This window comes from Saccostrea cucullata, unplaced genomic scaffold (assembly GCF_032062105.1).
Source record: "Saccostrea cucullata isolate Sc308-1 unplaced genomic scaffold, CSIRO_AGI_Scuc_v1 ctg769, whole genome shotgun sequence".
In the NCBI taxonomy this organism is placed as follows: domain Eukaryota; kingdom Metazoa; phylum Mollusca; class Bivalvia; order Ostreida; family Ostreidae; genus Saccostrea; species Saccostrea cuccullata.
Window position 1 is genome coordinate 488340 of NW_026935864.1, and position 17410 is coordinate 505749.

Consider the following 17410-nt stretch of genomic DNA (forward strand, 5'->3'; position numbering starts at 1 on the left):
CACATGACCTCAATAAACTCAGAGATTTATTAGGCAGAATTGCAACAACAAAAAAGCCTTGAAATTAGGAAAATTATGCATGACAAAATTTAATACCGTAAGCAAAAACCTTTAGGATGAAACATATTGAGATTGAACTTTAAAAAAGATTGCAAACTAAATCTTCATGTTACTCAAGCCCAAGAACACCATAACTTATTTTATTTTAAACTCGTGGTCTTGCTTGACTCATTGGAAGAATGTTAGGAAAATCTAGAAATAAAAAAAAAAAGTATTATTGTCTTTTTCTTGAAAAGACCATGGAAAAAATATTCTTCCATGCTAAACTTTTTTGTTTACTTTGCCTGCACGTGCTAATTAATTTCAAACCACATTTTCATGAATAATTTACCTGATCTACCATACGTCTCGTTGTAGTCTAACTTAATCTCGTCAGAGCCACAAGGCCTTCGAACACCTCGGGTATTACACATGTAATTGGTGAACACCGAAAAAAGATTATAACAAACGAAGACAACTTTACATTGAAACATACGTTTTGTTCGTGATAACTTTATTTTTGCACAATAAGGCGAGACTGTGTGCTCGCAAAAATATTATTGATATTCTCGTGTAAATTTGTATTATTTTATTTAGATTATATTGAGCAATATCCATAATCTGTAAAAGAAATTGTCTTGCTTATAAAGGATTAACGTCTTTATCATAAAAATAAGGTGTCGCAAAAAAGTTATTTACAGTTTATATGATGGCTGTTCAATATATTTAAGGAATCACTGTCTAGTTAGTATAGTATGCCAGGGCATCAACAATAGTAGGAAACATGGGATAATATGCATAACGGGCATAAATTATCCCTTGGTTCCCACTATCGTTGATGTCCCTGGCATACTATACTAACTAAACAGTGATTCCTTATATTTCCATTTCATCGTGAAATAAAACTGTAGATTTAGATTTTTAAATTGTAGGCATAGATTCAATTACACGAGGACTCCCATGCCAATTTCAATAGTCCTCGCCCACTGACGCCAAACATAAAGGCAGCCGCACGAGATTTTCATGCATATTTGGCCTCCTTTGCGTCAGATAGAGACAGATGCGCACGAGATTTGCATGCATATTAGGCCTCCTTAACTCCTAACCTATCGACCTGATTATCAAGAAATCAACTCCGCTATTTTTCAAAGGGTTATCATAGAGAGAAAAATTAGAAATGGAGATATTTAAATTACATGAGGATTCCCATGCCAATTTCAATAGTCCTCGCCCACAGACGTCAAACACAAAGCAGCTACACGTGATTTATTTATATGCATATTTTGCCTCCTTAGCGTCTAACACAGAGACAGATGCGCACGAGAATTGCATGCATATGGGCCCTCCTTTGCTACTGACCTGACGGCCTGCCTAATTTACATTCCGGTAGAATTATCAAGAAATTAACATCGCTAAATTTCAAAGAGTTATCGAATAGAAAAAATAGAAATGGAAATATAATGTCATCGCTGTTCGGAAAGAAACAAAAACTCTTTTTAATGATTTAGTCCTAATGATTTCATTTAAATACTCTCTTTTATTTAAAACCCATGCAACATTTTCTTTCCAATTCGTGCACGTGATTGTTTTAGAACACATGTTTGAGTATGGTCCTTAGTTTACTGGAATATGGCAGATCCTTTGATCTCCTGGATTTGTTTCTTCTTTCTGAAATGTGTTGTTTTTTTTTCAAGTTTGGAAAATGAAACAAGTCATAGGGTCAAAGACCTTTCGAATCTTGTTGATGTGACAAAATCTTAACATTCCGTTTATTTCCAAAACTTATTTAATATTTAACTCACCATTGCGTGTGTGTTCGGACGCTGTCATAAAGAAGTAATGTAGTGGATTTCTGATTCTTGTTGCTCATAAATATTTCGACTTTTTTTAGCAAAAAAAAATTTTGCTTTTTAATCTTCTTCAGAAATTGAACTGCCTCCCCAAATAAGAATTTGTAAAATAAGATCACTAATATGTTTTTAAAGTGGCAGAGTTTTTATGCTTTTGCAATTCTTTGTTCTTCTTAGACAGTGGCTGTTTTTGTTAAGTACATCTAATTGTATAATTGTTTTGAGGGTTTAAAGCAATGGATTCAAGTTTCACTATATATTTGAATTTCAAACAAACATGAATAACAATTTATGATTTTATAAAAATAATTGTCTAGATATTCTTACACCCTGTTTTCAAAACGTAAGTTATGTTCTAAATTCACCAGTTCAAACGAACATAAATTATTTATAAATAAAACTCAAAAACACTTTATATAGGATGAGCTCGCATGCGCGAGTGCAACAGACTTTAATGAAGTGTATACAGTATACAAAGCACAGTCTTTAGCTTAACTTCTGAAATCCAAATCATTCTACAAAAGAAAAAGAAACAAATAAAGCGACAGTCAACATTAAAACGAACATTTAAACGTGTACAGTGTATCGATCATACTGGAAGGGGTGGGTGGGGTGGGGGATAAGTCTGTTGCAATGTAGCAGCGAACTTCGAATAACTTAAAACACCCGAAAATCTACCTTATACGTGTCTGAATCATGCGTAGCACGGATTCAACCTATTCACCCGTAAACAAATAAACAACCAATCGATCTCCTTTATCGATGGACTTAATCTGCATACAAAACAAACACACGTGTTTTACCATAACTTTTATAAATATATTTATGTTCTAAATTCACCAGTTCAAACGAACATAAATTATTTATAAATAAAACTCAAAAACACTTTATATAGGATGAGCTCGCATGCGCGAGTGCAACAGACTTCGACGATAAAGAAAGCATTGACATAAAATTATCGAAACGTGTATGACCCCACCCCTAGATATCAAGACTTCAAGGTAATCCAATTATTACGTTTTTCAAACCAGGCCTTGAATAATTAAAAATTATCATAAAAATGTCGCAGAATTCTCAAAGTGATGCGTATTTACCCACATTGATCATTCTTCAAACTTCATAAAGAAAAGTTAATATTATTTAGGAGAATAAAAATATAACTTTTCGGGAATGCAAATGAATTCACCTATAACATGCATTTTCCAAACGAAAGGTTTTCGACAATTATATCTATGTTAAAAATTATAGGTTTCCAAGCATTTGAAGAAAACTCCACAGATTTTTATACTGAGTTCTGTGTTACTTTAATTTCTTCTATGTATACTGCACAATTATTATTATGCATAAATACTGTAGTTTATAAAGCGTTTGCTATGAATGCTAAACTTCATAAATCAATTATAAATTTATATCAAACTTAAAAATTGGTATTTAAGGCTAAATCGAGGACATTTGTATAAAAATGTTCAAAGAACTTTCAATTACATTAATTAAGATTCATAAACACTCAGTCTGCTCACTGGTATGAAATGTTGCTTGAACCTAAATGATTTTCCAAAAAAGAAATGTATTTATAAGTAAAATACATGCAATTAGACAAAAAAGACACTTGCAAATCTATAAAGGAATATTAGACATTTATGTCATTCAGAGTTATCTCTCTTATCAGAGTATTAATGAACCTTAAGTTGCATGAAATTCAATTTGTTATATATAAAGATTTCAATTTCAAGCTTCCTTTGGAGACTTTCATGACTTTATGAATAAATCATTAAATAAAAGAGTTATCCTTCCCGGCTGAAGAGTTTTCTTTTCCTTTTAACCATGACGTCTTCAGATGAACTCAAAAAGCCTTCTACGTTGATTTTTTTTTTTTTTTTTTTTTTTTTAGTGAATCATACATATCAGCATTTGCAGTTCAGATAGCAACCCCGTTAAAACACTATGAAGAATAAAATTACTTATATAAACTTAAAAGTTTGAGTGCTTACAGAATTTCTCTGTTTCTTGTACAAGATTGTGACTTCCAGATACACAAGAATAACTTTTACAATACAAAATAAATTTAAATCAATCATAAATTATACTCATCTGATCAAACTCAATTATTAACCTTTTCTAAACATCTCTTGGTTATTAGCAATAGGACAAAAGAACTGAACTACACCTACCAGAATGTAAACATTATTCCTCTTTGATTTTGACTAGAGGTGATTTGTCCGAACCTTGATTTTAAACACAGCTTTGGAAGTCTTCAGACAAATCCTTCAATGAAAGTTTTGCAAAACATCTGGTCCGTGTGTCCTGACTAAAGATACCTGAAAAACTTTGCTCCAAAAATTTCAAAATCAGATTGTGATATCAAACTGCTTTATTATTCCCAAATCATTTTCTAAACGCTTAGAATCCAGTCCAACAGAGTCTGTGATTATAGGAAGCACAGTTACAATTTGGCCTCCTTTACAGAATAAACAAGACAATGCTATATTAGTATTTAAGCTATTAAAATATAAATACGCAAGTACAGTAGTTTCGCTTTGTCAATTGAAATTTCAAATATGTCTGCAAATACATCTCAAACAAATTGCACTTTTGTATATCTTTAGAAGTTTACGTACTTGCATTTATCGATAAAACGAGTTTCCTGCTTCAATGAGATACTATAATTTTACACATCTTCAAAAGACAAGAAGGCAACTATATTTAAGGTCATGTCAACTTCGAAAATACTTACAAATCCAACAAAGAGAATTGTCTGCGTAACCATACATCTCGGAATTTTCCAGCTTCATCAAGATACTTACAGGTCTTTTGAAGGTCTTTTGCTAAATATACTAGTCAATACTACATTCCAAAAATGTTAACTTCTTCGAAAATTTAAAAAATTTCAAAAATAATTTTATGATCATTGTACATGATGAACCATTCAAGCATTCCAGCTTCATCTAAGCTACTTACAGAATTTGAAAGGGTCTTGCCTGCATCATACTACATCTGAAACCATGCCAGATTCTTCAAGCTACTATAACTGAATTTTAAGTGGTTTTGTCTGTATCAAACCCTCTCAAACATGCCAGTTTCTTCAAGCTACTAACTGAATTTTATATGGTCGTTTCTTTGTAAAACTACATCTCAAACCATGCCAGCTTCTTCGAACTACTTACTGAATTCTCTATGGTCTTGTCTGTATCAATCTACATCTCAAACCATGCAAGCTTCAAGCTAATTACAGAACTTGAAAAGGGCCTTGTCTGCATCATACCACATCTCAGACCATGCCAGCTTCTTCAAGCTACTTACAGAACTTGAAAAGGGCCTCGTCTGCATCATACTACATCTCAGACCATGCCAGCTTCATCAAGTTATTTACGGAACTTGAAAAGGGCCTCGTCTGCATCATACTACATCTCAGACCATGCCATCTTCATCAAGCTACTTACGGAACATGAAAAGGGGCCTCGTCTGCATCATACTACATCTCAGACCATGCCAGCTTCTTCAAGCTTCTTACAGAACTTGAAAATGGCCTTGTCTGCATTATACTACATGCCAGACCCTGCCAGCTTCTTCAAGCTACTTACAGGACTTGAAAAGGGTCTTGTCTGCATCATACTACATGCCAGACCATGCCAGCTTCATCAAGCTACTTAGAACTTCCAAAGGGCCTTGTCTGCATCATACTACATGCCAGACCATGCCAGCTTTATCAAGCTACTTACAGAACTTCAAAAGGGCCTTGTCTGCATCATACTACTTCTCATACCATGCCAGCTTCTTCAAGCTACTTTCAGAACTTCAAAAGGGGCCTTGTCTGCATCATACTACATGCCAGACCATGCCAGCTTCTTCAAGCTACTTATAGAACTTAAAAAGGGCCTTGTCTGCAATACATCAATACATATGGCAATAGGTCTTGCGAATATCATCATGATATCAACTCTTGAGTCGTATTTTCTTCATAACAGATAGAAAACACTAAATTAGGACATGCAAAATGCATAATGAAGGCTATTATAAACACTGTCTTAAATTGATACTCTATAATATTTATCAGCATCGGAATACATTATGTACAAATTATGGAGCATCAATAATATGCATTTATCTTATGTTCTTCATTTCTACGTATTTTAAAATACATTGTACAACGTCCAGAATTAGGAGCATAAAAACCACTGTGGCTAAACAAAGGTTTTATTGAATAAAAATTTTTACTAAAATAAAACAATGTTTCATCATTTTTCGAGTTTATATCAGGAACATCAGGAACTATATATTCAATTACATGTACACTTTACATTATTTCCAAGATTTGAAAACAACTTCAGAAAAATGAACCAGCTATATGCAGTTCTATGCATCAATGTGTCACAGTACAATGTAGAATTGTAAAATTTTAGGACTGTTCAAACCATATCATGAAATTCAAATACAATTAGCTTCCAAAATAGTGTGTCTCGTTACTATAAATTAGAAACAGTGGAACTTTGTTCATAATTGCTACCAAATTCCAACCCATCATATAGATATAAAATTATATATACATGTACCAGGTACGTAGGTGTATTAATTACTACCGTGACTTTACTAGAATTATACTCATTCTCAAGTAACACGTTTTTTTTTTTTTTTGTTTTTTTTTTTTTAATTTTTTTTAATTTTTTAAAAAGCTAAGTTCAAGCTGAAAAACGGACATTAATCTGTGTCCAAATGCTTACCAGATTCTCTGTTCTGCGCGTGCCTCTATCTGCTGTAAGAGTCGTAGCCGTAGCTTACATAGTCCTATGGTCTATGAGGCTTAGTAACAATTAAAGAAACAAAACTGGCAGAAGATTAGACGTTGACAAACGTTTTAATCACTCAAGCTTTCATGAATTACGATTAACAGAATGAAATTTTGTTGCCTTAATGTGAAAGACGCAGGGTGCTTATATGGTCCTTTACCCTATCGTAAATAATATAAACAGTGTTTAAAATTCAAATGTTATTTTTATACTTTCGTTCTTTCTTTGAGGAAGTCGCAAATAAGAAATTACCAGTTTGTAGCTGCACCTTCAAATGTGCCAATTTCCACCCACATGGAGTCCAAACGTGTCAGAGATGCCCGGAACCTCGGCTCTGTTTGTTTGTGCATAATCAGCAACTGTTTCTACATGAAGCTAGGCGCTCATCTAGTATAGACTGATTTCTATCTCCGATCTAAGCGAACATAAGTCTGTTGCAATGTAGCAGCGAACTTCGAATAACTTAAAACACCCGAAAATCTACCTTATACGTGTCTGAATCATGCGTAGCACGGATTCAACCTATTCACCCGTAAACAAATAAACAACCAATCGATCTCCTTTATCGATGGACTTAATCTGCATACAAAACAAACACACGTGTTTTACCATAACTTTTATAAATATATGTTACCATTGAGTACTAAGCTTTTTAACTGTCAAATGTTTCTCGAAAACAATGTATTCTACCCCCAAATTGGTGCCTATCAATTTTGTTTTGTGTCTTAAAGTCAATCAAACATCATCTGTTACCACTTGTTGAATTTTGGCAAACGGTAAATTGGTAAAAATTATTGCAAAAGGATGGTACCTATTTTTGATGCCCTTTATATTATTTTTGGTCATTGAATTCAACCTTCTCATGTATCAATAAAACATACATTGGTTGCTGTAAATGGCACATAGTTCGGTGAATATTTTTTGGAGGATTATTAACGAGTTTTACAGCAGCTTTCATGAAAGCGTTAAATTTCACTCTAGTTTACTGATTCCTTAAGATTCATTTATAATACAGTGTCTCGAATAGCCCTTGTTTTCCAGCTTCTCACAATGAAACATTAAATTGAAAAATGGTCACATAAAGTTTAATTACTTCATTAAAGATTGTTTAAGATTCACTCATGAGAGAAAGTCAAGCTTTATGTCATATAATTCTATGCTGTGTGTTATAAAGCCCAGGGCATTATTTATTGAACAGCCCTCGTAGGTTATGTTTCCCAGCTTTCAAGTTTGTCAAAAAATAAACATGTATATATACATGCACCATGCAATTATATAACAATATGTTTTATAGAGCAACAAATTTATTAAATGAAAATAAATATTCAGTAAATTATGAACTAGAATATGAAAGAATTGTCCAAGAAACCACACAACAGTCATAACCAACAAGGCTCAAGTAACAGACAAAGGAAACGTAGACTTATACAAGATACACTCTGTACAGTTATTCAAGAAACGACAGAAAATACGCAGTGGACACCCATCCTTCATTATTTCCGCTCTCATATTCAATAAATATTGGCCACAATCATATTTAATAATACACATCTTTACATATGCAATCGTATACGTCTTTACACATGCATATAATTATTCCTCTTTAACATCGACCTTCCTGTACCCCACCCCTCGGGCGTGGGGTCCCATCTCACGGTCAAACACAAAGTCCCACAGCACCTTGACCCACGATGTATGGTAGGGATGGTCATAATATTCCGCCGCGATTTTTCTCACTTCTGGAAGACGAGTATGCGGAATGTATGGAAAATCGTGATGTTCAATATGATAACCAACGTTAAACAGTATGAAATTGAGCGGGCCATAGTACGAGGTTGTCGCCTGTTTTCCGTGGAACAAATAATGTTCGGAAATAAAATGCCCGGCTAGAGGATGGAATCCCAGCGCCATTAACGTTCCTGATAGCAAGTAGGTCAAAGACTTTATGCCGAAGAAATACAGAATAAGTCCGTTGAAGGCCATTTGACAAATAGTGTTGATAATTTCCCACCCGGTCAGAGGTTTCGGACTCTTGTAGAAGGGTCGGATGGCGTGGATGATCGGGTGGGTAATAAGCCACAATATTTTGGTGATTGGGTGGCGGAATAAGAAACTCTCCAGCCGCGTAGGAATATCAACATCCTGGTTTTCTTCCCCTAAGTATCGGTGATGGTCAGCATGGTACTTCTTATAGCTTATAGCCATTGGAGCTACAATAGGTAAATTGCACCAAATGCTAAGAAGTCGGTTGGCCCACGGTCGACTATGTCCAAAGGCCAGGTTATGGCCAATTTCGTGAATAGCACTACCTAATGAATGATTTAAGACACCCCCGAAACAGTACGCTAGAATGAAGATTGTGGCCCAGTTGGAATCTTTCAGTAACCAACACATGAAGATTTGAATGAGAACCTCGACTGTCACTATGTAAGCTATGGTTGGATCATATCCCATCAGTTTTTTGATTTCCGGATACTTTCGGAGGATTTCCTGTCGGCGGGAGGAGTGGGGCTCCTCCTTAAACACCCACTCATCCTCGGGGGTGTTAATTCGGAGGTCTAGCTTGTTGAACCCAAGGAAACACTTCATGCTGCCCCTATCAAATAGAAAATAAAATACATGTTTATATGAGGATTGAAATTGCTTCTAAAACTTCAGTTTGTTTCGAATAAATATCCAGTGTCTGAGGTTAAGGTTTGGAAAACAATCTTCTAAGACTGCTTGCATTTCTACTTTATAGTTGTACTTCTCAACTGTGGTTGGCAATTAAAATACTGCTTTATAAATTCGAGACCTTTGCTTTGTACGTTTTTTATTTATATAGATATAAAACTATATCAAATATTGATAATAAGCCAAATACTTTAAAAAAAGAATACTAGTATTTATTTTTGATTTTAGAATTGCTCTTACAGTCTAAAATTCAACAACGAATCCTTATATGAATTGTGTAAATTCTGAGAGAGAGAGAGTTTGAACAATAGATTCTAGGTAGTGTAAAATGGGAAGCTCTGTAAAACGGAATCTTGATTGAAAGGCGAACATTTCCTTGAGAAGGATTTTAGATTTGGTGAAAAAAATCCATCTTCTTTTAAAAGAAATTCAAAAATTTCTTTAATTTTCAAAGTCAGCTCAATATAAAATGATATTTGTCATTCCATTAATCTTTGATCATTGAGACGTTTCCTTTCACCTTTCTCATCTTCTCTTAAGAGAAATTCAAAAATGTCTTTACTTTTTCACGCTCAGATAAATATAAAATGATACGTTTCACTCCATAAATCTTTGATCATTAAGTATAAGTTTGTTTTCATCTTTTTCAGAGTAGATCGCAAAATTGAATTTTCCACAAAACGCGCATCGTCCTCTATTTTCACCTGGTTGTCTGTGATTTTAAATCGTCCATGGTGAAGTTTAAAGTAAACAAAAGAAACACATTTGCGTTAAAATTGCGAAATAAAGATTTTCATTTGTGCATACAATGGCTTAAGTCCAAAACTGGAGCAACGGATTAAATTTTTTATCACTTGACTTTATACCGTAAACCTTTGCAATGGACCATAATACCCCCTTACTTTCATAACATTCTTGACGATGACCGACTTGTATAATGTTTACAGTAACTATATCACGTTAAATAATAGCGAAGCTTTCATTTAAATTCCATCGGAGAGATTATAGGGTGGATTTAAAACGGTACATTAAAATGTCGATCTTTGAATTTGTCATGTCAATCCATTTTAACTTTTAAATATGCTGTACATATAAATCTAGCTGTTGAAAATCACTGACGGATTTAGAGAGGGCATATCCAAAAAAATACACAAAATTTGATAAATCAATGTTTTTTGGGTCCCTACCCTGACCTTAAACTAGTCGCTCTCCCCCTTTTTAAATTTTCTGGATCCGCCACTGAAAATCCCTCTCTCTATCTCATACTTTGTCATCAATTCATTTTTCATGAAAGAGCTAATTAAATAAATTCGGTGTTTAAAACAAAGTAAAAGAAATATGTCGAGAAGTAATTGTAAAAACTCGATCCTAATACAGATAATTGTAATGCATTGTAAATTTCGACTTCAGACAAGAAAAGAATGTGAATATCTTAAAAGACATTAAAACCGTAATATCTCCTATTTATTTTCACCCCATGATTCTCAAACTTCCCTCGGCCTTGGAATCAAATTGTTCATCAACTATTTTATCTATGTAACACTTGGATTAGTTTAAAAGGAGAGCAGTCCAACTGAATGACATGTTTACTTCAATTGTTTATTATTTCATCACGATATTTAACATGCACTTGCACATACTATATACGGGGGTGGGGGGGGGGGGTGTGAAGATAGCATTAGGGTTTAACAATGTTAAATTTTGTCCAAAAAGCAGGTTTGATTGTTTTCAGACAAATATGCAAATAAAAAAATCAAATATCAAAAATTTTAAATATACATGTGCGGAGAAAATCCTATTTGAGTGTCATATTTGTTTCTAGTTAATGACCTCTGGTAGAATTTACACTATATATCAGATAAAACTCTTGAATATGACGACATATCGAAGATTTAACTAAAATCTAACTCAAATTACAGTATGCATAACATTAAGCATAAAATGTAGATACGGGAAAAAAAATAATATGCGTTCAAACGGCGTGAAATCCTCAACTTTAAAAATAAAATTTTCACTGGAATTTAGAAGATATAAACGTAGGTCAAATTATATTAAGTAAACCAGTTGAAAAAATATCTTTTTATAACAGTGAAAAAAAAAATGCATTTTTTACGGAAAAGTTGATAATTTTATGAAAATGAATAAACTATACTCAACATGTGGAACACTCCTACATATATGAAAGATACCCTACGTGTATACAATGTAACGATCACACACACAGATGTGCTGGCTGGCGAATTAAAGCTGTTTAATACATTTCATCGATTTAAAATTTCAGCATCAATTTTCAAACTTTTAGGTCAATAATCGTTCTCATCAGTAGAGAAAAGGTGCGACCGACATGCAAAACATTTGTTTTATCTAATTTTGTGATGGGGGGGTGCGAAAATTGTTTATCCAATTTTTTTCAAGATTTATTCGTGAAAATAAAAATCGTTTTTTAGCATACAAAAAATGATAAAAGCATGATATATTTGGTGAATCAAAAGTACAAAAAGTCCATTTTTAACCGTAGGATACAATTTCTTCCTACCTTTCAAATGCAACTCCTCCCAGCTTTTAATTTTTTTTTGATTAAGTAACTCACGAAAAAGCAGTTTTGCAATCGCTGTCACGTGGTCAACTTTTTAAACACAGGATTTTTTCCCTATTATTATATGTTGAAATCCCTGATGTCGACAGCGCGAATCAATATATCACAAGCGTGAAATAAATCGAATGGAATTAATTGTCTCTCTAGGAAATTCTTACACTGCCATTTCTTAATGGACATGTACGAGAGCAATTTCACAATAACCTCATATGTTAATCGACTTTTAAAATTCTGTCAAAGAAACACCCGCTGTTTAGAGTTTAACCACACAAACAAACAATCTAAGTCGTTTTCAGTCAAATACTTTTGATATTGGGACGGAGTTGAACCGGAACGCAGGTGAAATTGGTTTGGATCTTCGGTAGCGTAATGGGGTCGGGGCGAACGACCTCATTTCGGACGATTCCATAGCAACTATAAATCACAAACGTTTTGATTCAGGGAATTTAATTTCTATGAGTATCATCTCTCTTTGGATACCCAGATAATCAATTGAAAATAAAACACTGTCCCCTTCATGAGTTTAATTTGATATACATTTAATAAGGAATCACATTAACCCGTTTTGAAATTTGAAATAATTATGTATTTTTTTTTTAAATCAGATACACATGTATGCGATTTTCGGGGTCGATTTATGACATGTCACTTGGTTATTGCTTTGTAAATACCGGTATCAACCTTATATTAATTTTGAGAGAAAAAGATATAAAGATGTTGAGTAAGGGGCATAAAATAGGCCTTTTAATAGCCATTATTATATCCTAGAGGAAACACCCCAAACCGATTGAAGAAAAATATGGATGATCAAAATACAAGTTTAAGATATACTGTTTATTTCTTATGCATGTGCAGGGCATGGAAACGATAGCACAAATAAGTTTACACTAACTTGCTTCATATGACAGTTCTGTAGACCACTTTATGTTCGTATGAACCAGGGGACACGGGGTGGGGTAGGGGGGGGGGTGGCTCCCCCAATAATTTTGCCGATATACATGTAGAATACTATAGGAAACATTTCTACTAATCAGAGAGAAATAGCACAGTTGAGTTGACAACACATGATGACCCAATATATATTTTTTATTTTTTTAAAGTTTTTGTGTTGCACAAATTTTCATTTTACTCTTTTATGAAATGATATCAATCGTGATATATTGACTTACAGATAAAATTTTGACAAAGCAGATGGATAAATTTAGTAGCTGTCATTAAAAATTGTTTGGTTTCTACCTACATTACACAATGGACATAAAAATGATAAAAGACAACGGATTATTGCATTTATGTGTCATATCCTAAGACAAATATGGGCGATCCATCAATAACAATGTTGAGCTCATTCAAGGACAAGATCAAATTATTCATTACTTTAATATTCAGGGAAAAAAAACTTTTTAAAATATGATAAGATACAGTGAACATATATATCAAATGTATTATTCGTGTTCACGAATGCAATATGCACCAGTCTGATGCTACTACATGTAAATGGGAGTGGGGGATAGAAAAGGAAAGGGTCATCTATGATACTAACTTGTCATTTAGAGGATGTAAAATTCAAATTACATTAAAGTTTCTTTTAATGGATTGGTTGTCTTTTTTAATCCCGGTGTAGACTAGTAAACCTGATTTCAAAAAAACTCTGCCGGCTTTACGGTTTCATTGCAACATTTTTTTCCAAGATCTTGACAGGTATTTTTTTTTTATACCAAAGAAATGCACAATGTCATAACTTTTAATTTTTAAACAACAAACTTCTTCACCAACAGAGCTTTAACTTCAAACACTTAACACAGTACGCTAGAAAACCTTTGATCTCATGTCTGGAGAAAGGTGTTAGTAAAAAAAAAATCACCAATGGGTTGTCCTCCTCCAGAGCGAGCAGTAGTTAGTACCCACAACTTCAAGTCCAACCAACTTTTGTTGTATTGAACGATGAATGTACAGTGCAGGCAAGTCGGTATGTAACATGCAACGCAGCAAGTGAATGTGATGATTAAATTATCGATTGTATTGTTTAGATAGATAAGGTTATAAGTTACAGAACCTAATTCAAAATTACCTATTAACTTAATGGAGGATATAAGTAGCTATTTTCAACATCACGGTGATCACATGCATTTGATGCAGTTGTTTTCCTGAACTGGTCAAACTACTCTTGAAGCGTTTATAACCTTCTTTACACAAGAGTTAGACTGAAGAGAGATAACTCTTATTTACGTGTACATGAGATTCGCAGAAAAAAAAAGATTTTTTTTTTACTTGTACATATTTGCTATCTACTCACTCTGAGTATTATAGGTCAACATGTTATACATGTGAATATGTTTGTTTTTCTATGGATGAAAAGGAAAAACAAATAATTAAGATTCAGATCTGAGAGGATGCTTAGATTCTGGTTATTATTTTGATTACTAGTACGATCGTAAAATCTCCACTGCCATTGGAGCTCACGCGGCAACCCTTGACTGAAACATTGGAAGTAAGGCCGGGGAGGTTAATTAAACATTTTAGAGAAAGCATTCGACTGTTTAAATACGTGTTGCACAAATATATTTATACAAATTGACCAAATATGGCTACAAAATAAATTTGATCTTTTATCAAAGTATATGAACCATGCAGCCGTGTTATTAAATATTCTTTGATCTACGTGCAACAAATCGATGGATTTTATTTCAATAGATTTTAATTGCTCCAATATTGCTAACAGTAAATGTAATTTGATTGCTTTCAATCATGGTATAAAATTATAACAATGAAAATATGATTTAATATATTATGAATACACGGCTACAAGTGCGAGTGTATATTTTTTGAAAGCACTTTATCATGCTTCCTGATATTCCTGAACCTTTTTCTCTCTGTGGCCATCTTTTTTTAGTATTCCTGACTTTTACATGTAGCCATGACAATCAAACTAATTGCTCAGTTATCTTCATGTACAATTTCAATGAGAAAATTCTGGAAAAAATGTTGAGAGGGTCAGTATTGAACACATTACATGTACATGTAGGGCGATTCTAATATTTGAAACTGATAAAAAGCCCCATGATAAAAAAAACAATATTTTATTGGGCCACAGCTCACCTGAGTACTGTAGCTTAGAAAAAGTAGAAATTGGTTCATCATTGAAAAGTTAAAATCCAAAAGTAATCCCATGATCAATCATGGATTTGCTATTCTTCAAAGAATTTTCCCATATATTTCTATGTAAAACTTTGGTCGGCCATTTTGCCCCGCCCTACCCCCTGGGGTCATGATTTGAACAAATTTGAATCTACACTACCTGAAGATGCTTCCATATAAATATGATGAATAATGGCTTTGTCATTCTTGAGAAGAAGATTTTTAAAGAATTTTCCCATTAATTTCTATGTAAAACTTTGGTCGGCCATTTTGGCCACGCCCCACCCCCAGGGGTCATGATTTGAACAAATTTGAATCTTCACTACCTGAGGATGCTTCCATATAAATTTGATGAATTATGACTCTGTCATTCTTGAGAAGAAGATTTTTAAAGAATTTTCCTATATATATATCGGCCATTTTTACCCCCGGGGGTTTGAACAAATTTGAATCTTCACTACCTAAGGATGCTTCCATGTAAATTTGATGAATTATGGCTCTGTCATTCTTGAGAAGAAGATTTTTAAAGAATTTTCATATATATTTTTATTTAAAACTTTGCTCGGCCATTTTGGCCCCGCCCTACCCCCGGGGGTCATGATTAACAAATGAATCTTCACTACCTAAGGATGCTTCCATATAAATTTGATGAATTATGGCTCTGTCATTCTTGAGAAGAAAATTTTTAAAGAATTTTTCTATATATTTCTATATAAAATGCCATTTTGGCCCCGCCCTACCCCCGGGGGTCATGATTTGAACAAACTTGAATCTTCACTACCTGAGGATGCTTCCATATAAATTTGATGAATTATGGCTCTGTCATTCTTGAGAAGAAGATTTTTAAAGAATTTTCCTATATATTTCTTTGTAAAATATTATAAAAACTTATCTACACTTTGTTACCCCATAAGTTTCATCTTTCCTGGCACAGTGGTTCTTGAGAAGATTTTTAAAGAATTTTCCAATATATTTCTATGTAAAACTTTGGTCGGCCATTTTGGCCCCGCCCTACCCCCGGGGGTCATGATTTGAACAAACTTGAATCTACACTACCCGAAGATGTTACCCCATAAGTTTCATCTTTCCTGGCAAGGTGGTTCTTGAGAAGAAGATTTTTAAAACATGCCACCAAATTTTCATTAATTCCCAATTATCTCCCCTTGAATGAGGGCATGGCCCTTCATTTGAACAAACTTGAATCCCCTTCACCCAAGGATGCTTTGTGGCAAGTTTGGTTGAAATTGGCCCAGTGGTTCTTGAGAAGAAGTCGAAAATGTGAAAAGTTTATACGGACGCCGGACAAAATGTGATCAGAAAAGCTCACTTGAGCCTTCGGCTCAGGTGAGCTAAAAATGAAAATGAAAACTTGAGTCCTGTTTATTTAAGAAAAATGAACTAGATTAACCGAATTTTTCTTTTTAATTTTTCCTTCAAAGTTTCGCAATAATGGGATCTGAGGTGACAAAAATTGTGTATAGGCTAATAACGATGGTTGCAGAAAGTTAGAATTTTGAGCACCATGCATATAAAGTTTACAATTTCATATAATATTATAAAAATTTGTCATTTACATCATTTACAATAACAATAGACCCAGAAATATACCATTTTACCAATCCAAGCATCCGTTTTCTTGTTTTTATCATCTGTCCTTAAATCAAAATATATTAACACCCCTCCCTCACACAAAAAAATAATTTGCTTACCTTATAAGTTTACTTAGTAATTACTCTTGATAAGTTTGCCTTCTTCGTCTACCCTGTCAATAATTTTTAATTCACGTTTTGGGCTGATTATTTAAGACATCAACAGTTTAGCCGACTCCAAGGCGCAATTATTCCTTTTCATTAACGCGGTAATAAAAATGACCTTTTCTTCTGAAACATGCGCAGATACTGCAGCAAGTGTAAACCTACAGGGTTTGAGACTATTATTTTAATCAAGAAAATAAAAATAAGCTTATTAAAATGTACTCATGATAGAGTGAACTGACCTATAATCCAATTGGGATGTGAAAGTGTAATACCTTTCCGTAAAAGTAAACAAACCCGTTAATCGGATTAAGGACACTGTAATCAACCAGGATGTTTATCTATCCTCGGACATCAATACAGGAAGAGTAACGGAACATTGCAAAAACTTACTTTAACATTCTATTAACTTTTGCACAATACCAGGACACTGAACTGAAGCTTATGTTTTTATATTATAATTTACTTTATAAAGTTCTAGGATTTTGACCAAATTTTGTATAACTTGTTTACTTGAATCTGATTTGTTTTGTTTCATATGTAAATGAGTATCATATATTGTACATTATAAAATAACAG

At 33.5% G+C, this 17410-nt stretch overlaps 1 protein-coding gene across 1 annotated transcript; it reads right to left on the reverse strand.

Moving 5' to 3' along the window:
• Positions 1-7965: 7965 nt before the first annotated feature.
• LOC134244074 (sphingolipid delta(4)-desaturase DES1-like) lies at positions 7966-13865 on the reverse strand. The gene is made up of 2 exons (XM_062726349.1): positions 13804-13865; positions 7966-9269 (listed from the first exon to the last, which is right to left on the reverse strand). The coding sequence occupies exon 2, from the start codon at positions 9260-9262 to the stop codon at positions 8267-8269; it is 996 nt and encodes a 331-aa protein (XP_062582333.1). The 5' UTR covers positions 9263-9269; positions 13804-13865; the 3' UTR covers positions 7966-8266.
• Between the last annotated feature and the right edge of the window lie 3545 nt (positions 13866-17410).

Coding starts and splice junctions, on each gene's coding strand:
- LOC134244074 (XM_062726349.1), bottom strand. CDS start 9,262: ATGAAGTGTTTCCTTGGGTTCAACAAGCTAGACCTCCGAATTAACACC.